This window comes from Bacillus rossius, chromosome 13 (assembly GCF_032445375.1).
Source record: "Bacillus rossius redtenbacheri isolate Brsri chromosome 13, Brsri_v3, whole genome shotgun sequence".
Classification (NCBI taxonomy): Eukaryota; Metazoa; Arthropoda; class Insecta; order Phasmatodea; family Bacillidae; genus Bacillus; species Bacillus rossius.
This window is the reverse complement of record NC_086340.1, coordinates 48,429,081-48,456,604: the sequence shown is the minus strand read 5'-3', so window position 1 is coordinate 48,456,604 and position 27,524 is coordinate 48,429,081. Positions and strand designations below refer to the sequence as shown.

The 27,524-nt window shown below is 37.5% G+C and overlaps 1 protein-coding gene and 1 long non-coding RNA gene across 6 annotated transcripts in view; one reads left to right on the top strand and one right to left on the bottom strand.

Moving 5' to 3' along the window:
- The window catches only part of LOC134538548 (uncharacterized), a 46,845-nt gene that overhangs the window by 2,970 nt on the left and 16,351 nt on the right, over positions 1-27,524 (top strand). For all 3 annotated transcript variants that reach the window (XR_010076170.1, XR_010076169.1, XR_010076168.1), the window contains exon 2: positions 10,659-10,738. This is a non-coding gene — a long non-coding RNA (uncharacterized LOC134538548). The remainder of the gene's footprint in view (positions 1-10,658; positions 10,739-27,524) is intronic.
- The window catches only part of LOC134538547 (nidogen), a 183,762-nt gene continuing 180,699 nt past the window's right edge, over positions 24,462-27,524 (bottom strand). For all 3 annotated transcript variants that reach the window (XM_063379965.1, XM_063379966.1, XM_063379967.1), the window contains one exon: positions 24,462-24,726. In XM_063379965.1, coding sequence (XP_063236035.1) covers positions 24,578-24,726 — 149 coding nt within the window. In that variant the 3' untranslated portion in view covers positions 24,462-24,577. The remainder of the gene's footprint in view (positions 24,727-27,524) is intronic.

Here is a 27,524-nt window from a genome sequence, read left to right as displayed (position 1 = left end):
TTCACGCTTTCGTCCCCCATCTATCTTTAACAGAAAAAAAGTTTTCCGCTGGTCAACTTTTTGATGTGTCAGTTTGTGAGAAAATGCATTTCAATATATTAAAAAAATTATTTAAGTGAAATCTGTACAGTTTTTGTCTTAACATTTGTTCTGTGGCATCCTAAGGCATTAATTTATTAATAAAAAAAATCTTAATGAAATACACATGTAGGTTTTTTTTTTTTTGATGTGAAACATCTCGGAATACTTCAAAACAATTCGTAGTGAATAAGTTATGTTTTTTAATTTTTTTGGACACTTAAAATATTGTTAAGTATTCAAAATAAGCATTGCCTGATGCGTATTTCGATGCTACACAATATGAAAAAAAGCTTGGTCCAAAAATTAAAATTTTAATTTCGTTTGATATTTGGCAAAAACACACGGAGAAACAAGGACAGCGCTAACAGCATTCTGCGTGTGTTAGAGAGAGAGAGAATGCGCCCATTTACTTCCACACTGCAATCTAAGAGTGGGATGCTCTATAGGATGGAGGCATGGATTTATCTGACACAGCTTTTTCAAACCTTGGTTTTAGAATAATTTATGTGTGTGTGTGTGTGTGTGTGTGTGTGTGTATGTATGTATATATATATATATATATATATATATATATATATATATATATATATATATATATATATATATATATATATATATATATATATATATATATATATATACATACACATATATATAAGGCGTCTGCGAGCAGAAGATTTTCACTTCAAGTCGAGCTCGAGCGAGTTTGCTAAAATACTCGCGAGTATCGAGTCGAGTTCAAGTTTTTTTTTTAAAGTTTATTGCACATAAATTTACTGTGATGGAGTAATATAATGTGAGAACTTTTGAGAAAAATATGGAAATAAAAAAAGAAACCATTATCATTGTTAGCCTACCAAATAGATAGACCTACATTAGAGGTCTGCGAGTCTAAGAATTTTACTTTGAGCCAAGCTCGAGCGAGCATACTTGAAAGTTCTCGAAGCTTGAGCTTTTGTGATACAGTTACACTTTTGGGAAAATATTTTTACCTTAAACTTAGTAGGTATAATGTTTGAATAAAGTATTAAAATGAAGTGGGCTTATTAATTTTGAGTAACTATTTACAGAGTGCTTTTTTAATTTGCACTGCTAGGAAAAAAAACATGTTTTCCATTGAATCTAACCTGTTTCCATTGGTTCATTAGTAACTGATATCATCCAACTAACATAACCACAGTTTACAAGTACGTATATGTTTGTGTAAATGTAACATATCTTTGGAATAATTTCATCCTTGTCAATTTTTCTGGAGTCCTTACTGAGCTTCAACTAACTGAGCACCAAAAATCATGTTGTTTGAAAAGTACATTCACATTGTTTCAACATTTCCACTTTTCGGCACAAAAATTCTGAGAGAGATTGTCACAGAGTATTAAATTCTGTTCTTCAATCTATCATGCAGAAAAATAATTTGTTCTGCACGTTCAGGAGTTAAATTAGCTCTACGATTGGAGATGGTGTTTACAGCAGAAGAGAAGCGTCTCTCGCTGGCAACCTGTGTGGCTGGAATGCTTTAGTAAAATTGTTGGTAAATATGTAGAGTCGTGGTATATGCGGAAAAAAAATGCTAAAATTCCGAAAATACTTTTATTCTATGCTCTTTCACTTCCTCTTTTCAAATCAACCGGCTGAGATAAGAAATTCCAAATACTTTAGGAATATCGAATTTTTTAATTTTCATCACAATACCTGGGTATTCATGCGGCAATCACCATTGTTTCTGGTTTACGAATATCTATTATGTGTCTTATTGGACAATTTTGTCACGTGACAGTTCCGTGATTGGCCAGTATTCAAATGAACCAATACGTGATTATTTATTAATGTTCCGTCGGAGGTATCGCGACGTAGGTGAACGACTACATCATTTCCTTCTAATGGCAAAGGAAATGTACCCGCCTCCAACTGAGGTGGGTTTTTAACGTTTCTAATTTTAAAGTCTTATTTTTTATTTGGATATTGTTGCGCAAGTAATAAGTAACAAAAATATTTTACGTGAGTTGTTAATGTTCATCATTTGTCCGGGTTTGTTAGGTCAGGTCAGTTACATTATAAATACTTTAAAACTAAAGAACCATTGAAATTAATTCACATTATTTTTTATGTCCACTTAGTTTGAAAGTATTAATAATGTAACTGACCTGACCTAATCGACCATTTTATTTATTACGCATTCACGAACACACGGCAAAATAACAAAAATGGCTTCGGTCTAATGGTTGTACAGGTGTTGTATAGCAAAATTAAAAAATTCTAGATCTCCTAAAGTATTTGGAATTTCTTATCTCCGCCGGTTTTAATGAAAAGAGGAAGTGAAAGAGCATATAATAAAAGTAATTTCGGATTTTTAGAATTTTTTTTTCGCAAATACCGCTACTCTACATGTTCAAAATTAAAAAATTGGATATCTCCTAAAGTATTTGGAATTTCTTATCTCCGCCGGTTGATTTGAAAAGAGGAAGTGAAAGAGCATAGAATAAAAGTATTTTCGGATTTTTAGCATTTTTTTTTCGCATATACCGTTACTCTACATATTTACCAAATTGTTTAACCTCAAAATTAGTGTCAAATATCTGTAACTTGTCATTAAGTTTAATCAATTTAAAGTAATAAAAATAGAAGCATTTTACTTAATTCAATTTACACTTGCAAAAAAACTTACGCACAATAAACCTACATGGAAATTAAAGTCTTTTTCAATGTCCCGTAGTCTGAAATATGTTTACTCATGTCATCAAATGTAGAGCTGTACTGAAGAAGCCGATTTTGCCAATATTTAGTTGAATCGGCATTTCTGCCAACTTCCAATACTCTTGTTAATTTCGGCCGATATTACTGAAAAACGAAAGAGACTGCCATAACCTAAAAACCCACGAGTACCCTTTTCACTTTTCGTAGTAGTACTGCATTCTTTCAGATCACATTATTTCTTAGCAACATGTGCCAACCGTACATTAGTGATGGGTCGTTCGTGAACGATTCGTTCAAAAAGAACGAATCTTTGAGAGAACGAAATCTTGAGATTCATTCGCGATGTAAAGAACCGGCTCTTTGAGAGCCGGTACATTGAAAGATTCGGAAGAACGAAAACGCGGAGAGAACGAGAGAACCGGCCACGCGCCCGGTCTGATTCGTTCGTGAAATGATTCATGACGTCAGGAGTCTGAAGAATTAGTAATCACAGCGTGCGCATGTTCATAAGAGCAAACGATAACTGATCAAATAAAATAGGGTAACATGAAAAGTATATATACCTGAAAATGTCAACTGTTAAGTAGTGGTTTAAAATTGCGTTTTCACATTAGAAAAACAAATTTGGAAGAAAAAAAACTAAAAAAAAAAAACATGAATTAAAAATAACAGGGAAAGTAACTACAAATGTTCACACTTACCATTTAGCTGTTAATTAATGTACTTCATTTTTCACTCTTCATACTGAATCGCAGTAGTAGTATTCAATTTTTGTCTTTTTTCCTCTAAATGTGTTGGTCTACATGTAAACACTTTACTCTCTCTATAGAGTGTAAATAGCCTGTATATTAAAATTTGTAACTTAAAAAGTAATACAATATAAATAATCTTGTTTCATATACGCAACTGTGATTCACTGGCTACGAAAACAAAAGCAATGTTCAAGTACTAGCTATAATAGTGCGATTACAAATTAAAGTTAAGAAAGATCACTTTCGTAACATTCTTAGATTTAATGCTCCCGTATTATATAGAATCACTGCATGAAGCATTTGCAGCGATCAACAGTCAATAATTTTATAACAGTCAGTATACAACTAGACGTTTGAAATTTCATTTACCCATGCAGAGTAGATAAAGATAACCACCCACGCGATCCAGCCTCCTCTCGTTATCGGGTCACGCGATAACGAGGGGGGGCTGGAAGCAAACACGTAGCCAATACTCTAAAGGATGAACGAGTTACGACACCTGATAAAAGAGCCAGATCCTATACACAGAAAAGAACGAAATGACCGAGATGAACGAATCGTTCTGAACGAATCTTTCACGGAACTGATCCGAAAGTACCGGTTCGGTCAAAAGAACCGTTCTGCCCATCACTACCGTACATATCAAGATTTAACATCCTTTTTTTTTCAATAATGTTCTTTAATTTTAATATGTCCTAAATAAATACATTACCATCACGGTAAATACACATCTCGGTTATTTCGGCAACTATAGTGCAAATGTGGTAACTATCATGCTTCTGCAGTAATTATGGTATCTACAAAGAATCTTTAGTTCTTTTTATGGTAATTATCTTAAGATAACTATTGGAATTGTACTGTAGTTATGGTACATCATCCATATTTCTTCGTAAGTTGTTCATTTGTCTTTTCTTCATATTTATTAGTAATGGGCAGAACGGTTCTTTTGACCGAACCGGTACTTTCGGATCAGTTCCGTGAAAGATTCGTTCAGAACGATTCGTTCATCTCGGTCATTTCGTTCTTTTCTGTGTATAGGATCTGGCTCTTTTATCAGGTGTCGTAACTCGTTCATCCTTTAGAGTATTGGCTACGTGTTTGCTTCCAGCCTCCCCTCGTTATCGCGTGACCCGATAACGAGAGGAGGCTGGATCGCGTGGGTGGTTATCTTTATCTACTCTGCATGGGTAAATGAAATTTCAAACGTCTAGTTGTATACTGACTGTTATAAAATTATTGACTGTTGATCGCTGTGTACGGTTACATGGTACCGCGTACAGCAACATAAGACTACTTATTAATTGTTTTATTATCATATATGTATTTCTTTATTAATAATGATACTATGTTGTTGTTTAACCTTCTAATATAATATGCCGAACCTTCAAACTACGGAACTGTCATGCTACAGCTTAGCATTCATAAACATTGAACTGACTATACTACCATCAAACCTAACCTGATTCCATATTTAACTCATTGTTGTAACTTCACTTCTGTTATTTATTGTAATTTTTGTCTCACCACAGATATCTTATATTTAATTGTATTTACATATTGTTTTGATGTGATTATTAATCACCAGCATTATTTTGTCTGTTCTTGGCTGCATTGTTTACAGCCGCAGGCTATCTTGTAAAATAGCATACCGCCGTGGGCGGAAATGCGTCCGTGAATTATGTTATGTAGAAAAGAAGTAAGAATAGGCGTCTCTTCGTTAGGGCCTATCCCGACGCCGGCCTTATCTAAATTAGCATTTTTGGCATAATCTTAAAAGATCAAGTAAATTCAGTGACTTAATATTAATTGGTATTGTGATAGCTACGAACGTGAGTGTTTGCAGCAAGATCCGGCGGTAAAAAGATAAGTTTACCAGCAAATTAAGTTGATGCTTATGCTATAAGGCAAAGGTAGCCATCTTGAGCTTGATAGCGTCCTTGGTACGGACTTTTATGCGATGTTAATGTTGAGACTGATGATCATTGCAAAGTTAATTACCCATATTAAGTACATTTTTAACATCTGATGGAACAGTATTATAAATTAATATTTTTATTTCAGTGTCCTTTACAGTTCATTCTACTCAGTGGTCTTAGAGCAGAACTCCTGCAAACCCTGAGCTAATAGCCGAGGTGAAAACATTATATAATAAATAAATTCTAAGATATTTATTTATTGCACTTAGATTTTTTTCAACACTGAGCTACGATAATTTTAAATAAGTTGAAGAGTTTGAACACCGAACTGTTTATCATACATGAACTTTTGGAGTGATGATAATTTTAAATTGACGAACTTTTGGTTGAATATAAATCTGTGCCTACGTATATCCTGAAACTTAAACAACATAAAAATAACCAGGAAAGCCACAATAATCCATATCAACCCAGAATTTTACTACTATCCATCTACAACATATTTACCTCCCCTTAATAACACATTTAATTACCGATTATTTGCAGTTGAAGTGTTAAGTTTTGTGTATGTATTGGTTTATAGTTAAGTGTATGTGTTATCGTTGTTGTCATCCTGTATTTAATTAATATGTGTTATGTTCCAATCACAAGCTGCATACATCTGAATCATTAAAATTAATTATTATTCGTTAATTCATATATTCTTTTTCATGTACGTGTTCAATACTCATAATCAACATAATAGACCCTTTTGGATAGTATAGCCACGGCGCCCAATTTACCACAGTTATATGTATTTAGCTATATTACTACCATTGGGAAACTAATACCATTGTAGCACACTTCTACTTATATACTTATAAGTACTATAGTAATTGTTATAATACATTACATTACATTACAGCTGCAAATGCTTCATGCAGTGATTCTATATAATACGGGAGCATTAATTCTAAGAATGTTACGAAAGTGATCTTTCTTAACTTTAATTTGTAATCACACTATTATAGCTAGTACTTGAACATTGCTTTTCGTAGCCAGTGAATCACAGTTGCGTATATGAAACAAGATTATTTATATTGTATTACTTTTTAAGTTACAAATTTTAATATACAGACTATTTACACTCTATAGAGAGAGTAAAGTGTTTACATGTAGACCAACACATTTAGAGAAAAAAAGACAAAAATTGAATACTACTACTGCGATTCAGTATGAAGAGAGAAAAATGAAGTACATTAATTAACAGCTAAATGGTAAGTGTGAACATTTGTAGTTACTTTCCCTGTTATTTTTAATTCATGTTTTTTTTTTTTGTTTTTTTTTCTTCCAAATTTGTTTTTCTAATGTGAAAACACAATTTTAAACCACTACTTAACAGTTGACATTTTCAGGTATATATACTTTTCATGTTACCCTATTTTATTTGATCAGTTACCGTTTGCTCTTATGAACATGCGCACGCTGTGATTACTAATTCTTCAGACTCCTGACGTCATGAATCATTTCACGAACGAATCAGACTGGGCGCGTGGCCGGTTCTCTCTGCGTTTTCGTTCTTCCGAATCTTTCAAGGTACCGGCTCTCAAAGAGCCGGTTCTTTACATCGCGAACGAATCTCAAGATTTCGTTCTCTCAAAGATTCGTTCTTTTTGAACGAATCGTTCACGAATGACCCATCACTAATATTTATATTTACGTGCACCATTACTGGCAGGAACTTTCATAAAAATTTTAAACGGGACTTTATATCACACATTTAATGGCGTAAATGATGAGACCCCAGACAATTTAAATGCTTTTTACAGTAAAATGCGGGAAATGTTTCCGCATAAAGCGGGAAATACTTCCGCATAAAGCAGGAAAGTGATACATTAATGCTATGCGGAAAATTATAGAAGTAAAAAAAATTAATCACGGAAATTCGTAAATCCCGGGTACGTAAAAATGATGTGTTCATGTATACGGTCGATCATGTTACATTATAAAAGGATAATAGTGTTGTAAGACTTTTATTCCGATATAAAGAGAGTCTTTTTTTCTATAGGTACAGTGCAAGAAAAGCTCGCTCGAATTTCGAGTTGTTGAAAAGCCACGAGCTCGAGTTCGAGTATTACTAAAAAACTCGACTGGAAACTCGAATTTCGAGTTCTCGCAGGTGTCTAATATATATATATATATATATGCGCTGTGGCAGCAAACACTTTTATCATACCTCCAACTCCACCACAAACTCCCTTCCCATGTGATGTAGCATAGAAGTGCCACTCAGCCTCAGTCCATCACAGTCCTCTTTGTAGTAGCAAGCGTTGAGAAAATTCTTAAGAATTTTGTACTGTGCAGCTGAACCATCTGAATTATAGTACAGCTTTTTCAAATTTGGAAAATAATTTCAGAGTAATAGTATTAACTTTTTCTGGAATGCATGAACAATGACAGTATTGTGTGTTAGGTAGTCTGATATAAATATAAAACTCTGGTGAACTAGCTCTTGTTTACTTGTTTCTTGATTGCTTTCCTTGAAGTGTACTGCAAAAGGGTGTACAGTAGCCATAGAATTGTTCCAATGAAACTTTGAGCTTCATCTTGTTACGGGGGCCGTAGTCTCTGATATTTACTGACTGAATTTTACTGCGTGCTCGGGTTTTATGGGCGCCACCGTGCCACGTGCACGGACCGATGTGAGACTCTTTCCCAGGGTCGTGACGTCGCCCATGTGAGGCGTGATTTTAATTTCCCCCTGAATACACCTAGCACGAATTCCTGCCCGCACTCAGCGTCGGGCACGCTATTATTTACGCAGTGGTCTCTCAGGCGTACCACACGCCATTACACTCCACGTGGTTAAACAGATTTAAATAAGAAAATAATACATTTGAATTACACACCTGATTTATTCGGCGAATGCAACTTACACGATTGAAACTGTTTAAAACGCCTGCGGCACGAATCGGTTTAGGTATGAAGAGCACCACGTGGTCACATCTTACATTACGTATTACGAAAGAGAAAAGACCGTTGCTGGTCGCAAGACAATAAGTTATACAGTCCCCCGACCGAGAGGAGCTCCGAGGACAAAAAGAAAACGATTTATACGGAATTAAATTGAAACAGAATTACTTGGCGGTGAAACAAGCGGTGAGGTCCCCGGAGTGCTGAAGCGGCTACTCTTGGTCGTTGATGGCGGCGGACTGGGGTGAGATCATGGCTCGCTCGACTAACATGGCGTCCTCTCGCCGAAACAATTGCCGTTAAAAGATATTTGCGAATTTGTGCCACGGGAAACTAAATTAACATGACAAGAATCCATTAAAAATTATGTGACAATTTATGAATACTTTAAAAGAATAATAAATATTATAATTAATAAAATGAACATTTAATTATTGTCTGGCTTCGGGTTTCCTCGGGAATGTCCGGAAACGCTATCCTATTTTGATACATTATTTTAAATAAAAGTACATAAAACCCTCCCGGCCGATCTGCCGTCACGTTGCACTTAGGGAATATAAAAACAAACAACACAATTACATATACTTATGTTTTTAGGGGTGCGGCGCACTGGCTCGACAGCGCCCTCTTGCCGGGCGAGCACACACGCACGCACACGTACGCACGGGTAGGCGGGAGGTTTGAATGGAGGGTGGGTGGTGTTTGGGCGGTGGCATATCGGACTTAAAAGGGGCCGCAGGCCCGGACGATGTCAATCTAGTAGAACAAAAATTAATTTTTGGCCAAATCCAGTGTTACTACAGCTTCGCTTTCTTCCAGCAAAGATTTTTTTAGAGAAAAATCTTGATTGTTGTTTAGCAAAAGTCTCATGTTTTTTAAGGATACTCATTTGATTGCCAAGTTCTTGAAGTTGGTAAATGTTTCGAAATTGCATCGGTCAACAGTAATCCATTGTTTGTAAGTGGTGATGTCTATCATTTCCTCCTCATAAAACTTGGTTAAACCTTCTTTAAATTCCTCAATATCAGGACAGTATTTACATTCAATTAGGAAGCATGCCTGTAATTTTTCAGTTATATGAAATATTTTTCAATCTTAGTTAAATATTCATATGTTTTTATTTGAATAACTGATTGCTCAGTTTTTTTGCATATAACATGCAGTAATTTTATGTTTATAAGTGTAATCATGCTTACAGCATAAGAGTTATAACATAAATTTTATCAAAGCATGAAAAATAATAAAATAGAAAAAAAAATCATAAATTTTGTTAATTTTAATTTTAGAAATTTAAAAATTAAAGTATTAGGTGCTCACTAATGCCCAGCGTCATATTTATAGAACGTGAATTTTCTCACAAACTATGGCATATCATATGTAGTAATTTTATCACCATAGTTATTATACCACATGTATTTTGTTTCCTTTCTGTAAGTTTCTCCCAAATATAAATCAAATTATTGTTAATAGTGGATGGTTGGTTAGGTTATGTTAGCTACTTTAAAAATACGGTAAAATAATTTTAATAGTTGGTAGGAATTACCAAGTTAAAATGTAGTTAACTTAATGTAACCAACTATTCTTATGATTTCACACTATTTTAGGTAGATTTCAAGGAAATACTAACTACTGTATCAGTTACCATGGTGTGACTTTCGAAAAATTGTTATATAGTTTTTCATTTCATGGTCCATAGACCCCTCTACCATCGTCAACTCAAAAGTTTGTGTGTGTGTGTGTGTATATATATATCACAAGTTTGTGGACACAATAACTGCTGCAATTTATCACAAATAAACTTCCAAACTGATACATAGTGGATAATCTCAGTAGTGTTCATTAAAGAGCAATATCACACCAAAGGGATTAAAAATTGGGAAGGTTTTTTAAAAACCAGAAAAATCAATGTAACTTCCATAATATGGAAAGTATAACATCCATTTGAACGTATTATTACTAGAAGTAATATAAAAATCTTTTGTCTGAACAAGTTTTTGGTAAGACCAACCATAACTGCAAGGGATTGAAAAAAAACAAGTGTAGCAGGACATCCTGTCGTGCCTTTGGTAATCTATCCCAGGTATAATATTGAACAGTGGTATTCAAGATGGGTGTTGTAGAAGCTACCAAAGGCAAGGCACTGGTGTAGACTGGGGCATGTATGCTGCAGCTGCAGAAAATAAGCTTGGTTTTTGAACTTTTAAATGAACTGCGATAAGGTTAGTATTTAATGTTGGTTAGATAATACAGTTCTCTTCAACAGACAGCACGAGCCACCAGTGACGAGGAATTGCACCAATTGTTGCATACTACTGGGGAGAAATTTGTGACTGTAAAGTCTCGGTAAGTTAATTATATATTTTAGTGTTGGGCTATGTATTTACTGTCACTTTGCAGCCCGGTGGACAAAAGAAATAGTATTTTTTGTAAATATATAGTGTAGCGGTATTTGCGAAAAAAAAATGTTAAAAATCCGAAAATATTTTTATTATATGCTCTTTCACTTCCTTTTTTCATTAAACCCGGCGGAGATAAGAAATCCCAAATACGTTAGGAGATATCACCGTTCTTATTTTGTAATAAGAGACCTGAACTATCATTCGACCGTCGCAATTTTTTATTTCGCAGTGTGTTCGTGAATGCCTAATTAATTAAAATGGTCGATTGGGTCAGGTCAGTTACATTATAAATACTTTCAAACTAAGCGGACATTAAAAATAATGTGAATTAATTTTAATGGTTGTTTAGTTTTAAAATATTTATAATGTAACTGACCTGACCAAACAAACTGGGACAAAGGATGAACAGTAGGAACTCACGTAATTTTTTTTTTTTACTTATTACTTGTGCAACAATGTTCAAATAACAAATAAAACATTAAAATTTGAAACGTTAAAAACTCACCTAAGTTAGAGGCGGGTACAATTTCTTTGCCATTAGTAGAAAATGATGTAGTGTTCACCTACGTCGCGAAAAAAAAATTCATACTTGTAAACAAGAAACAATGTTGAATGCCGCATGAATGCACAGGTATTGTGATGAAAATTAAAAAATTCGATATCTCCTAAAGTATTTGGAATTTCTTATCTCCACCGGGTTTAATGAAAAGAGGAAGTTAAAGAGCATAGAATAAAAGTATTTTCTGAATTTTTGATATATTTTTTTAATAAATATCGCCCAACTATGAAAATTAAAAAAATTCTATATCTCCTAAAGTATTTGGAATTTCTTATCTCTGCCGGGTTTAATGAAAAGAGAAAGTGAAAGAGCATATAATAAAAGTATTTTAGGATTTTTAGCATTTTTTTTTTCGCAAATACCGCTACACTACATATTTACCGTACTTTTGATTAATGTATCTATTTTGGAAATGTGCTGCGTTTTTAATCTTATTTTTGGTAATTTGGGCTTTTAGGCTATTTGAAGGAGTTTATTTGGAAAAGATACAGCACTCTAATATTATGTTATCTTTTATACTGTATAGTTCTGTTTGTACCATAGTGTTCCAACTGACCATTTGACTTTTTTTTTGCAATTCATTTATAATGGGAATTATGTTTTTACATTAACTCAATCCCCTTATTTACTTTTATATTTAAAACAGTATTGCACAGCTGTGTTTCACCGGCTGTAGGGAGTAGTTGCAGGTTAAAGGTAGTAAATGTTTTTAAGGCTTGTCTACCTTTTTTTATATAATACCCCTACTTAGTCAGTGGCATGGTATTTGATGTGGTTGCTTTTTGTGTAAAGATGGAAGTAACCACTACAAACTGCTTTTTTTTTTCCAGTCACATATTATGTGCAATTTATTTGCCAGTGATGGTTGATTATTGAGTAAGATCCAAATACATTGATACAAGACTGACGCACGTCCTCCCTCTCCAGTGCACACAAAAGGAGGGGGGTTCCTCGCGGTAAGGGGGAGGGGAGGAACTGTCAGAGTTTCGCCCTCAGAGGCAGGGGAAGGTGGCCTCCTTTGGAGGGTAACAGGCTCCCACTTGGCGACTCGGAGGTGGCCGCGAGCGGGGGGGGATTTCGATGATCTGGCGGTGGGCCCGTGGGGGTGCAGGCCGCAGCTGTGGTCGGGTCGGCTGGCGCCGGGCCGCCTGCGGGGTCACCCCTCGGAGGTCGCTCGGGGGTCGCTGGTTGATGGCCCGGGCTGCGACATGGGCGGCTGTTGGTGGTGCCCTCGTTGGTGAGGCTGGCAGTGGGGTGATCACTGCAGGTACTCGAAAGCACCCGGGGGAGTACCGCTCCTGCGTCGATGGGCCCCTATGCACTGCAAGAGGCGCGGGGACGCGACCCCCACGAGCGCGGGCGGCCTCGTCTCGTAGCACCGTATAGATATTTCTAGGGCCAGTCTCCTCCCGTAACTTGGCCGCTAGCACCTTCGCTGCTTTCTTTTGGCCGGCCCGGTGTCTCGGCATTTAAGGGGAGGCGGACAGGAAGGCTGGTCGCGGAGGCAGGGATGGTCTTTGGTTTTTACTCCCCCAGCTGGTGTCTGACACCTGAACAAGAAAAAGGGGGGGGGGGATGGTGAGAGGGGCGATCCCTCTAAATGGCGGTGGGGTGGGGGGTCTTCCCTAGGTCCCTGAGCGCGAACCCAGGGCTAGGGGAGAGGCTCTGGTTCGACCTCTGTCCTTCCTCGACTCGGGGAACTCGGACGGCGATTAAAACCGCCCTCCGACTTCTCCTGGCCGGGAGGCTAAAGCCAAGTGCGGGAGAAACACGGAGGCCCCCTGGCCTTCCCCAACACGCGGAGTTACCAGCGTAGTGTTAGAGGGACCGGAGTTGTCTCTCCTCGCCAGGCGAGAGGAAATCGGTACGCGATGTAACCGCGTAGTCCCGACTCGCTCGCTCGGCGGTTCTGTTTCCCCCTCCGCCGGGGAAAGAGGTCTGATACGCGATGTAACAGCGTAGTACCAGCCTTCTCACTCGGCGAAGACACTCGGAGGCAGTCAGACTGACCGGCCCGGGACCCAAACTCCCTTTGGAACCAGGAATGGCGGAATTACCTGCCAAGGCCAGCTCCCGCGCAGTAGCGTGGAGAGTGAATCCGGGGACGGCTGTCGTCCGGAGATTTTCCCCCCCTTGGTTCGGACAGGAAGGCTGTGGAGGGGAGGCGGAACTGACGGGGTTTCGAGATCTTAACGCAGCATGTTCTGGTAAGCAGCTTTTTTATTCACGGGAACACAGCACGAACACGAGAGTTCCCAGCCTCGGGCGGCAGCGATAGACTTCGTTGTCGCTTGGTCGCGCACGCGAAGGGCGAGACTGCTCGTCAGGAGGCGAGCGCCCTACTACCCACTGAGGGCTCTCCGCAGGGCCCTTTTATACCTGATAGCCGGATGAAAGAAGGAGAGGGGGGGGGGGCGGAGGAAGCCTCCCTTGCGGGCAAGGGTGGAGCGTCCTGTGCTGCGGGTCGCCGAATTGCCCAGGGGTCGAGCGCCCACCCGGCGCTCGGCCCGGTAAACGGCCGCTCGGGGCGGTGGACAATCTCTCCGAAGCGGGGAGGGGGGGCGCATGGCGACGGCTCTCGTAGATAAAGACCGCCGGCGGCGCGTCAAGACATCACTTTATATTTCAACTCGTAGATGATGAAGGTTCTTCATCAAAGTTCAACCAACATGATGTGCTGAACAAGAGCTTTCTTATTAACAAGCACTGCATTTGGGTTAAGGGAATGGGACTCAGGCCTCTGACTTAATTCAACCTATTTCTTTGTTCAGTGCTGTCTTTGGTATTTTCTGTGTATTTTGTTTGTGTGTATTATGATTTGTTGATGCTAGAGTGTGCAAATTAAATTTATGTAATAATTTTTATTTATTATTCCGGCATTAAAATTACAATCACGTGTTTTTTTTTTTTAAATTTGTGGCAAAAATTTCAATTAAGGGTCTAAGTAAGTTTAGTTTTGCCAAAGTAAATTAAAACAAAAAAAATCAATATGCTAAAAATTCCTATAATTAACAGAACATTTGGTTTTATATATATATATATATATATATATATATATATATATATATATATATATATATATATATATATATATATATATATATATATATATATATATATATATATATAGACACATACCCATTAAAAGAACGGCTGTTTTATAATTTAAAAATATTTTGCTAAAAATATGTAGATTCCAAAGTAGACAAAAAAACTCAAGAATGCATCAAAAATTATTAGGAGATGTTAGTCAAAGATATGTGCCGGAAATTAGGAATTTCGACACCCTTTTAAATTTTTACTATAATTTTAAATTAATTTTGGAAATTTTATTTTTCTAATTTTATTTGGTTACAAGGGGGCAATTTACTTTTTGTTAGGCCGGTGTATGCCTCGTGTTTAAACTTTGTGCCAGTAGTCTGAAGCACCTTTCCCATTCTTATATTTTGCAGATCTAATACTTGGCCGGCAACCAGCTTAAAATTTCTCTCGCCTGCAGTCACGTCCCGAGTTTGTAATATTATTTCTCTTCATGACCAAAACTGCATAGAGCAGCTTCTGGGCTGCAAGCTGCTACTTCTCAGAGACCTGCTGAGAGTAGTGAGTCTTGTAACGAACGGATATCCCATGGACTGTTGTTCCCAGCTTCGTTGCGCCTTTTGTTTCCCCCACCCTTCCCCCTTAGTTCTGAGAAATCCAGGAGCAGTGACCTGACATGAACTTAGCCAAGACGATGGCCTATTTCAAGGACCATCTCCCTGGTCCTAAAGAGACCTCCGCGACACCTAGCGGCAGAAAAAAGCAACTTCACCCATGGTGGCCAGCGAGCTGAGACTACGCTCGTGACACCTGGCGGCGAGTCAGTTCACCGCCTCCGTTAGTTCCTCTTTACGCCGCCAGAGCGCAGCGCTGCTACGCCTTATGGCCCTATGCTTCTTCCTCTCGACCTATAGAAGTCTATTGTTTGTTGCTTCCTGTACCTGCCGGTAGAGACCGCAGCAGTCGCTCTTTGGCGCGAACTACTGAAGGCGTGCGTACAACCACTCGGGCACCTTCGGAAATTTTCGGCCTAGAACCGAAACTTCCCCCTCCTTTGACCTAGGGCCTCACCGCCCAATTTAATTAGGAGCTTTGTCCGCCATTGCGGCACTCAGTCCTCTGACCTCGGCTACTGACCACGTCTTCTCGGCGTCCTCTGCGCTAGGAGGCTTTTTGCGGGAATTGCGAATTCGTGTGCAGAAGAGATGTAGTCAGTTGCTCTAAGGGATGTGATCCCATTTTTTCAGTAGTCGGTCAGTAGTAGTAATTACAGTAGAACCCCGATTTAACGAAGTGCTATGGTTACCGAAAATGTTTACTCTAAATCGATGTTTCGTTAAATCCGATTTACCAATTTTCAATGACCCCCGCACACATAATCGCGTCCCTACGTTTCCTTATCGTAGACAGGGGCGACGCCGATATCTTGTGCTGCCGTGCTATCTCAGACTTGGTCAACTTTCCATCTTAAACGTTTTTGATCTCGCTCGTACGGCCCCCGGTTCGTACGTACACCTCAGTCGTACGTACAGATTTTCAGAAACCGTGAAAAATTAGGCGAAAAAAAATATGAAAAGTGTAAGAAATACGTTAAAGTTTATTAAAATACAGTCGCAACCTGTAGCGTTTATAACAAATACGAGCTACATACACATTGCGTCACAGAAAAAATTAAAAAAAATGGCCGCAAATTGATGGAAATTTACCGTCCATAGCGCGCCGTACGCGGAGAAAGGTAATTAATTGTACTCGGTCAGCTGTTGTTACGGCGCGGCGTAGCAGCTGGCGGGCTCTCTCTGTTCGCTGAGCTGCGCATGCGCAGTATAACTCACTCAACGCTCCGCCCAGACTCATGACCTTCCATCAGCAGCCAGCCAATAGACGCGAGCTTAGCGGAAAAAAAAAAAAAGCTTTCCGCCCGTCTCCCAGTTTTGTCCAGTTCTAATACCAGTAACATAAACGAATCGTCAAAAAAACGTAACAAAGCCGATATCCAAAAACAGTAAATAAAGTCATGTACAGTATAATGCCGCCGATGCACGCGGCAGTGTCTAGCCGAGCTCGGCGCGTCCACTATCGCACGAAAAGCCGTTTCAGCTGTCATGTTATCTTACCCGCCCGCACGCACGAAAAGCTGCTGTGGTAGCTTCTGCGAGAGCGTAAGAAACTCGTCCGGCCAGGCTGGCGGTAGCGGCGGCTTGACGTCATACGTGACGTGACGCTGCTAATTCTTCAAGGCTCATCCCTCCCAGAGTCACAAACCATGTAAAAACACCCCCTCCCCTTTTACCAACTAACATTTCAACACATTCCCTCCCTTATTTCAACCTTCTGCGTGACAAACTGTCAGCATCCTCCTCCCCACCCACACCGCGTGTGACAAAAGCCAGGTTGTACAGTCCATTATCGGTAAAATAAATATTTTTATGGGCTTATACGACTGTCCTTCGCCGTTAATAAATACTTTATAAGTTTAAGTTATTATGATACATTTTGTTTATTAGTCACACAGCAGTATCTGCTGAAAAATCACTAATACCTCGAATTTTATTGAATAGAAAAATTTAGCAGGGCCGTAAATATATTTATTTTAATGCATAGTTACTTTTCCATCTGCATTCCAACGTGTTTTTTTTTTCTTTTTTTTTTACGCTGCGAAGGGACGTGGAAAAGATAACACAGGCCTGCATTTTTCGAATTTTTGAAAATTGTCTAACATTTGGTGGCTGAACTTTATATTTTTAAGTGTGCTGAATCCAAATATGACCATGGTTTTTTTCCATCACATAAGGTTTTCCTACAAAATGCAAATAAAAATTAGGAGAAATAATACAATTTTATAAATGATCAAGAAACTTCACTTTATTTTTATTTATCATAAAATTTATTGTTCATAAATCACTTAGAGCGCTTTTAACACCATTTACTGTATGATATGACCAATTTGTATGTTTATTCGTCTTCATTATGCCTCATTCTCTTCTTTTTGAAGCTCCTTTTATGGCTTTCTCGTTTGTAGACTTTGTCCGGTAAGTCCCTCTTCAGCATCCAACAGTAGTCAGCAATCATAGTAATGTTCCATCGACCTTGATACCTCCTTTACATTTCTTTCACGTCTTGGTGAAATCTTTCACTCTGTTCCTCACTCACAGCTCCTAGGTTTTGTGGGAAGTAGTCAAGATGGGAATTCAGGAAGTGAAGTTTTAAACTCATCGAACAACCCAGATTTTTCAGTTTAGTCAGCATATTCTCTACAATGAACATGTAGTTAGGGTCCTTATAATTTCCTAGAAACTTGGTTATTACCTCTTTCAAAGAAAGCCAAGCCTCTTTTTCTGTTATATTCATTTTCGTCTCAAACACATCATCTTTCATCAACTTACGAATATCAGGGCCGACAAAAATGCCCTCTTTCAATTTCGCCTCAGACAATCCTGGAAACTTTTCTCCCAAGTATTTGAAACACGGGCCATCTTTTGGCAATGCTTTGACGAATTGCTTCATAATACCCAATTTAATGTGGAGTGGGGGCAGAAGAACTTTCTCTGGTTCGACAAGATTTTCTCTTAACACGTTTTTAACTCCTCCAACTAATGCTTCTCTTCTTGGCCACTCCTTTCTAATCCAATGTGAACTTTTGTCTCTACTGTCCCATTCACATATAAAGCATGGGAATTTTGTGTACCCTCCCTGCTGTCCCAGTAACATCGAGATCACTTTTAAATCTCCACAAATCGTCCACATATGTTCATTATAATTAATCTTTGACAATATCATTTCTAAATTTTCATAACGCTCTTTCAAGTAAACAGAGTGGGCTACTGGTACTGATGCATACTTATTACCATTGTGCAGAAGTACGCCTTTAAAACTTCTCTTTGACGAGTCAAGGAAAAGACGCCATTCATTGCTATTATACTCAATATTAAACATACCCATTAACGCTGTTATATTATGGCAGTAAACCAGTTCCTCATGCTGAGTGAAGAATGGAGTGAAATGTTTTTCACGGTTTCTGTACCAGTAGAAAGAAGTACCTGGAGCTAATAAATTTTTTTCTTTCAGTCGAGAAGATAGCAACTCAGCAGATTCTTTAGATAAACTTAAATCCCTGATCAAATCGTTCAATTCACATTGGGAAAACAGTTGAGGTTCACTTTGAGGTATATAGAATTCTTCATCACCTGAAACAGTGATTTCTTCTTTAGATGTTTCTGGTAGTGATATATCATCTAATGACTTTAGAGCAACGGGTACTGGAATATCTGGACCATGGGGAACAGGACGCATAGCACTCTGAATATTTGGATAAAAAATCTGTTTCTTATTAATCAAATTGTAACCTTGAATATCGCAAGAACAAAAATAGCAATCATCTGAATGATTACGAGGCTCTCTCCAGATCATGGGGATTCCAAATCGAAAAGATTTTTTCTTACCTTGGGTCCACTGACGAAGTTCTTCTACACAAATAGAACACACTTTATGTGGTGCCCACGATTTGTCTTGGTCCCCTAGCTTCATACCAAAATAGGCAAAATACGCTGTTTTCACAAAATCAGTAATATTTCTCTGTTGTTTTTTCACAATAAAACTTCCACAAATATAACAAAACTTATCAGGAGAAACACGACATCCTCTGGAGGTCATTTTATAAATAAATAAATAAGTCAGTGGTCAAAAAAACAAAAAACACACACAAACAAAACCAAGAGCAAATTAGATTTTATACGACTGTAAGACCACGTTAACTGTGTCAACACCAAGGGAACCTTCTTCTTCTACCTTGATAGTTATGGCCTTGGGGGGTACCCGTTCAGCCAGAAATGAGCGTGTCCTTATACGAAGCTTTTTTTTCTTTTATCATATCTTATCAATAAAATCTCTGTACAATTCGTCCATATTCGAATCATTATCATGCCCTAATCAATCAATTTGTAGCTTGTAAATAACACCCATGCCTTACCCGGGACTCGAACCCAGAACCCCTCGCACCGTAAGCCGGTGTGCATCCGACTATGCTACGGAGGTCGGCACACCAAGGGAAGAATGATAGAAGGAAAGTAAGAAGTGCTATGAACGAGAAGGACAGAACATGAAAAATCCTGTTAGAACCTGATTGAACATGTTCTTGGCTGTCTGGCGGCCAAGAACCTCTTCACCCTGGCTGCTCTCATTCCTCTACCGAAAGTCATCTTTATCACCTGCTCTTGAACTTTAATGCTTTTATACCAGAAATCTTTAAAACAATTAAAACTAATTAGACCCCGCAATTATAATTATAAATATACAAAATCAGAAAACATTAGTGTATGCATTTACTCCTGAGGGGAAAATTGTAATATAACAATTGTACGGTAAGTATATTTTGTAAAAAAACTGTACGTGATGGACTTTTTAAAATATTTTTCCTGAATTGAGCACACTAAAATACTTAAGAATCACCCTTTAAATTCCAAACAATTTTTTCATCGCAGGCCTGTGTAATTGCTTGAGCTGTAAAAATAAACATCGCTGACGGCAAGGGCGGGAGCACATCCTGTCGGTCTGTCGCTGTGATTATCTACTCCAAAAACATGTCACAGCATTTCAGGATAGCATTGTTCTTATATCTTTCGATTATAGCTGAATGTTTTATACCTGATCCACACAAGTTCCTTCAACGCGTTTTGAACGAAAATAACCAGCCGGCTAGCATAGCCGAACTCGCGTGATGCAAATTCATTTAGCGCGAGTATTTTATGTATTTGGATATATTTGGGGGGGGGGGGGGGGGTAAAAATTGGCCCGAAATCTCTATTGCGGCCATTCCGTTTATAAGTCCGTTTTTCCGGAAACCGTGAGTGGTCGCATCAGCGGGATTCTACTGTACCAATAAAAAAGCTAAGCAGGTCGTCAACAGGCAGTGTAGTCAATTTAAATCGCAATCTGTAGTCAAAATCCAAGAAGAAAAGCAAAAAATCGAAGTCCGAACAGCACTTATAAAAAATGTATCCCAAGAACTAAACACCGCGCACAAAGCTCTTGCTGAGAATAATGATAATGGCGTTTTGGTGTGACGTTGTCACAAGTTGAAAAAACCTGGAGAAAGGGAATATTTGGAAACGTGTGATTATTGGCTAGCACTGTTACTATGCGGGCGTGATTGGAAGATAACGTGGTGAGTCAAGCCAGTGATCAATAAAGGGGGAGGGGGATGCGGACAAAGAAACCCTTCATGACGTCATGTGTCGCGGACAGTCTATCTATCCAGGCGCGCGCAATGGCACGCACCTACGCAATTCAGTTACAGCGCCCGGAGTTTTTAAGCAATTTGAACTATTTTTTTTATTTTTTCGTGTTTGGACAGATGATGCAAAGGCACATAATATATAGTACCTCCATTCTATTACTGACACCACAGAGTGTATTTTTTAATAAGTTTCCGTTGCAATTTACTTTCATTTTTTGGAAATATATATTATTATTTTAATTAATTGGTGTTTTTTGATGGTTCCTGAAAACCTTTTCGTTAAATCGCTGTTTTCGTTAAATCCGTGTTCACAAAATCGGGGTTCTACTGTAGTTCAAGTCATGTCTCCAATTTTAAAGTTTTAGTATTTTTTTAAATTTTTTTTTCTAAATTTTTGGTTTTGTTCGCGCATCCGCGACTTTTCGGTCCGCGGCATCCTGATGTCGGCGCGAGACATCTAGTGAACTCCGAACTCTACACCCTGTTTGGTGAGTAATCCGGCCTTTTCCCCCACATTCCCGTTTGTTGGCCTTTTGCGCCGACGGTGTATGACTGTCTGGAAGCAGGTCTAATTCGTTTTGAATTTGACTTGGGTTTCAGACAGGGTCGAAGTGCTGGAGAGACAAATTGCTCCCAGCTCGTGGTCCTGCACCTCCACTGCGGGTCACGTTAGAAGAGATGTTTCCGCGACCCGACGTTATCTTTTGAAGACCCGGGTGGTAATGTGAAATATACATCCCCCCCCCCCCCTTTCTAGCTACGAACTACATTAATCGAATGAATAGCCTACCAGCGAACAGTGCTTTCCTCAAGAACATGAAGAATGAATAAAACTAATTATCGATGTAATCATTGGACGAATCAAATTTGGTGTGATACTTATAAATTTTTGTTTATGTAATTGTTTGTTGTTAAAGTTGAGTATGTGTTGTTATAATAATATTGGGCCGGCCCATTATCGAAAAACTTAAATATATTGTTAATATCATTAAATGAGAAACTTACAAATGCCAAATCAAATGGAAAACAAAATTCATTATTTACATTTTTAAATAAAACAGGGAACCTATAGACCGAGCTACTTGTGTAGTGTTAATTTATTTATGATATACCTTCTTCCCTTAAACGATCCACCAGCTCCCCAGTTGCTTGTGTCAGGGAGTTCCAAATTGTCTTGTTCTCCACCTCGTGCCACCTCTGGTCAATAACTTTATTTTTCTTATTATTCTTACCCAGCAAGTTTCCAAGGCTCAATTAATTTAAAATAATTTAATTTTGAGGCACGAGGGGCGTTACAGTTATCTTGAGTCGGTTTCTATTAGAGTATTATTTTAAATTCAATATACACAAAATATTTTATATAACGAGTACTTACACTTAAATTAATTATAATATCTATGGATAAAATTGTACAGAAACAGTTGTACTGGGGATCTTTCACAAGGATATGAGAAATGAACAGAAACAAGGTGTGATTCCGTCTGAATATAATTACTCCATACTTAGGAAACTTATAACAGATATTAAAAAATATTAACATACAATATCAATTACGTACTTAAAGAGCTTTCAGGTATATTCAGAAAGAAAAAAATATGGGCCGGCCCTAAATTAGATTATAAAAAGGTTTCATTAAAAAAAATACATAAACCAATAAAAAAAAATACAAATATGTTTAAACCATCCCAGTATATATTCTTAAAGTCCAGAAATGATGTTTATATGATGAGCTTCGTCTGACGGCGTAATTTAAGAAAATTAAAAAGAAAAAGTTTATAAATACAGTAGCACCGGAGGTCGGTGTTTCGCTTCCCGGAGATCAGTAGTGAACATGATGCCTAAGCCCCTATTTGTTGTTGAGGAAGGGTGATGAAAATGCCAATTCGGCATCCGGCTCTTGGACCCTGTCTGCGAACAGTCCGAATCAAACCTGATCAGAACTTGTACACAGACAGTTAACAAACTGGGCAGAAAATGCCCGCAAAAGGTAAGGGAAGGTTGGGGAATGTCATGGATAGTAACTCACCAGACAGGAAAGTTGGCTTCTATTTTCTGAACTGTAGCAAGACTGGATCTGCAGCTCGTGGATACGCGGCAGATGCGGACGTTTCCATTATTTCAAAAAAAAATTATTTAAAGAGGAAAAACTATTATTCATTGTACTATATGGACGGACTAAACTACTTAAAGATATTTACAGGGATAGCATCCCTTGTCTAATCGACTACATCGTCGGTTGCGGCCGGATGGAAGTCTTGTAGAGCGTCTCGTTGATCTGCTGATAATCACAAACAGTCCGTCTGGAATCGCAACGCGAAGTGTCTGCCGAAGAGCCACGTCTCGTAATTAAAAGTAAATTTTCAATCAAAAGTGGAGGGGGAGACAGAGGCATCCAGACCGAAAGGTTCCGAAGTTTCCCGAGTGGGAATCACAAAAAAAAAAAAAACTCTGACTTCGATGTCTCGAAGTTGGTAGCACTGGCCGATTTTAGCGCTACGTGTTGAGGGGTGTCTGAAATAAAAAAGAATCGACTTGCCCAAGACAACTGCTATAGTTTGGGGCTAATGGCACATTCTGGTGCTGCACTCTGGCAGCCTACAGGGGAAGGTAGCTGGGAGGTTAGCAGAGTTTCCACCAGATGTCGTGGGCATCAGCTCCACGTGCTGGCAACAAGAGAAGAAGTTACTACGTCCGCCGCCAGATGTCGTGTGTGGTCCATACTTGCACATATTTTTTCTATGGCAAATCGTCCTTGAAATCAGCCAACGCTTGGCGGGGTTCACGTCAGGGCAATGATCCTGGGCTAAATTCTTAGAACCAGAGGGAGCTGGGAGGGGTGGGGGGTGCAACAAGGCTGGGAACGAGCATCCTAACGTGACTTTCGAAGAGAGAACCTAAGACGTATGCGTGACGGTAAACGCTATGGTAAGCTCGTCTCTGAGAAATGGTAACAACTCATCCAGAGCTGTTGTATGCAGTTTTTGTCATGCAGGGAAATAATGTTACAGGCCGGGAACGTGACTGTAAGAGGGAGAAATGTCATACGGGCTGCTAACGTCTACATTAGACTTGCAAAATATCAGATAGGACCTTGAGAAAAGGTGCTTCGGTCCACAGGCACAAAGTTTAACTACATAGAGTACACCAGCCTAACAAAGTGTAAATCACCCTTTTGTAACCAAATTATAAAGAAAAATAAAATTTCCAAAAAATTATTTAAAATATAACAACAATTAAAAAAAAAGTGTCGAAATACCTAATTTCCGGCACACAGTGAAACAAATTTATTATTAAAGGTTTGAAGCCTTAAAAATGTATGTGAATAAATAAACTGAAATATGTTTTATAAATTAAGACAATTTATTATAAATTACAAAAGACTTTACAACATTATATTATGTTCTTATTTCGAAAGTATTTTATTGAGTTTTCAGAACAGGAATAACACAAAACATATATGACAAACCAGTAGGTATATATTTAAATATCATAGTTCAGTGCTAAGAACATAGGCTGATAACACTAATTTAAAATCTGTTGATATCATTACATATATATATTAAAATTGTAATGTTATTTATAATATACAATGTATGTTATATTATTTAAAATTTATATTTTGAGTGATCATTCATATATTAACCCGTTTCTTAAGAAATAGCTTTATTATGTTTTAACCATCTAATCCAAAATGGTGTAACTTTGGAAACAATACAAATAATATGCTTTAAAATCCAAGACTTAAAGCGAGAAAAATTTTTTTCTTGCAAATGTGGAGTTTGTCTGCTCTGAACAAAACACTCTGGGACATTACACTATTCAACAAATTAAAAGAAATTTGAAACAGAATAGTTTAATTTTAATGACATTAATGGGGTGCAAACAAAAAACAATAGATAGGTGGCAATAATAAAGTCTCAGGGCTCATTCCACAAGAGAGAAGCGAAAGGCAGTCAAATGTCGTTGCAAATAGGTGCCTCGCCCGAACCCTCAATGTCATTACCGCCGTCAGCGCACACACAGCTGCGAGATCTGGAACCCCGCGGTAGACACAGCTGCCCACTACTGCAGCCACCATTGTTAAACTGGCACATGTTGGAATCTGCAACAATCCACAGACCTTGCTAGCTACTCTCTGCAGCATGACACAAATCACCTTGCAAAAAAAAATCATTTAATGTATAGGGGGAAAAACCACTAATTACTATTTGTTTTATCTTAGGAAATGCTTCATCATAATTTTCTTCCTGTAGTACAGAGTGATGCAAAAGTCTAATACCTTTCATTGTAGGCCATGTAGTTCAAGTGTGGTGGATGATTATAAATTTCATACAGCTTCGTCCTACCCATGACTTTTTTCTCACTAGAACACAAAAAAACTCCTACACTGGTCTTTACATGTTTTATTAAATTATCACTTCAACCACACCAACTAGCAAGTTTAGTAATTTCTGCAAAGGACTTTTGTTGAAGGTATTTTTTTTTATTATCATCTCTGAAAAACCATGTCTCATCGGTATCACAAGGAAAAAGCACACCAAGTATTAGTCACTCATGTGTCCGATACCTATAGCAGATATAGCAATACTTTGTATTTTTTTCTTGCCTAGTGTTGGAAATTTAATGCAAATACATACATATGAAGTTAAAAATATTCACATACTACTAGTCAAAGTACCTAAGTTCAAGCACTTAAACCAGAAAGTTAAAAAAAAATTCTCAAGGCTTATCTTTCCATATACATGAGCATTATTTTTCCACATGTGTGCCCATTATCTTCCCTTACGTCATAAGGAAGACAAATGGACTTTAATTTTTTTTGTTGGTATCACTTTTATATGCAATGAAATATGCAATACTTATTTTAATGTTCAATGTATGTATGTATGTGGCTTTGTCACGATCAGTAGTTGCAAGTCAAGTGAAAGTGTGTACTGAATGAAACAGCAAAAAGATTACTGAATCACCAGAGTTAATTAATACACAATTTAGTTTTTCAGAGGTTCTTCATAGAAAACAATTTTTTGTAAATATTTTTTTATTATTTTATATATATAATTTTTTTTTGCAATATATTAAAATAACTTGAGGTTTTAATAAATATTTTGTGTATATTAAAGTGTTGTTATATTCATCATTTTTCAAAGGGTGCCTTAGTCACCTTACAGCTAAGGATGTGACTTTATACTGGCTAGCTTAATATCTACTTTGGAATTAGGGGTAGGACGTCAATATGTTGGTGTTTCCACGAAGGAAGGATTCATCGCCATTTTTTTGCTCTCACCGAGTTTGAATCGAGGACTCCATGACGTGAGTTTAATAAATTTAATAAAATTTTATAAAATTGTAATTGAATAATTGTTTTATTAAATAAAATAAAAATTCACATTTTTTCTGATAATTATTACTGATTTAAAGGATGGCGGACGTGACTTTTCCAGGGTGGCAGATTGTATTTTTTTTCCTCTCTCTCTCTAATTTTAACATTATCCTAATCTTTTCTGATAATAATTAAGGATTTAAAACAAAATGTTTGCCATAATGTCACATTCCAATATGGCTAAATCATGTTTTATTAAATTTTATTAATTAATTTTTATTTTAATTTAAAAAATCCCAAAATTTTCTAATAATGATGGATTTTCAAGATGGAGGTGGTAACAAAAATTTAACTATGATGTCATAACCCAAAATGTTGAATGAGGTAAAGTTCAAGAGTCCTCTGAGAAAGAGAATTGAGTTGGGCTCAACTTGTTTGTATCCTTCAGCAATGGTTAGAGCTCTTAGAGCTAAGGTACCCATTCAGGAACTTATCACACACAATCAGTTGGCACTTGCTGATGGAGAGATTATTCTTAAAGATTTAACATAGTTTTGTGAACATCCTAAGGTGTTGAAAGCTACAAAATCTTTTAATTGAAAATAAAATAAATACTTGACAAATTAATTTTAAATGTCATCAGCTCAGTGATGCAAGATGCACATAAACAATTAATCCTATTCTTCCAGCGCTTCTTAATTTGTTTTCATGAAAAAGCAGTGATTGAGAGAAGTTTCTCTTTCAACAAAGATTTTTTGGTTGAAAATCTTCAAGGGATATCTCTGGTAGCTCAAAGATGGGTTCATGAGGTGAGTATTTTAATTTTAGCCTAATATGTTTTGGATCAGAGTGAGAGCACTTACAGGGGCTCATTGGAGGCTAGTAAATGCAGGGTTGCCACTGGTCCCTAAAAGTCCCTAAAAGTCCCTATTTTTCCATAGGTCCCTTAAAAGTCCCTATTTTTGGATAGGTCCCTAAAGTCCCTTTTTTTAAATTTTGAAATGGAATTCATTGGAAAATTAGCATATTTATTTAATTTTTTATGAATGTGTCATGAACAGTGGCCATCAACACGCTTCCACACATCCATAAAGTTTTGCAGCTGTCGAGCTACATTTTCCTGCATCTTACTACATGTAAGTTTTACAGTATTGATATTGTTTTATTATTCTTTCAATGTTTTTAATAAAAATATTGTGTGAACAAATTTTAATTTTATGGGGGAGATAACATTCTTAAGCCCCAATGAAGATTAACTGAGGGGCACACATGCTCCAACTTGGTATAACACAAGTTGTTTGTAGCATTTTATTTCAGGTACCTTCTATATAGCTTATAATCTAGTTGCAGAACATATAATGACAAAGTCGTCATTACTAACCAATACTGAAATGTTTTCAGTGTCTTCAGCCTAACAAGAGAGTGTTAGACCAGAGTTCACTTGATATTGTTACCATCAGCAAAACTCTTCCATTGAACATAAATACAAACCTGCTTTTTGATGAGTGGAAGTTATTGCAGTCAGAACCAGATCAAGACATAATTGACAAGTGTGAAGTAAGAATTGACAAATACTGGTA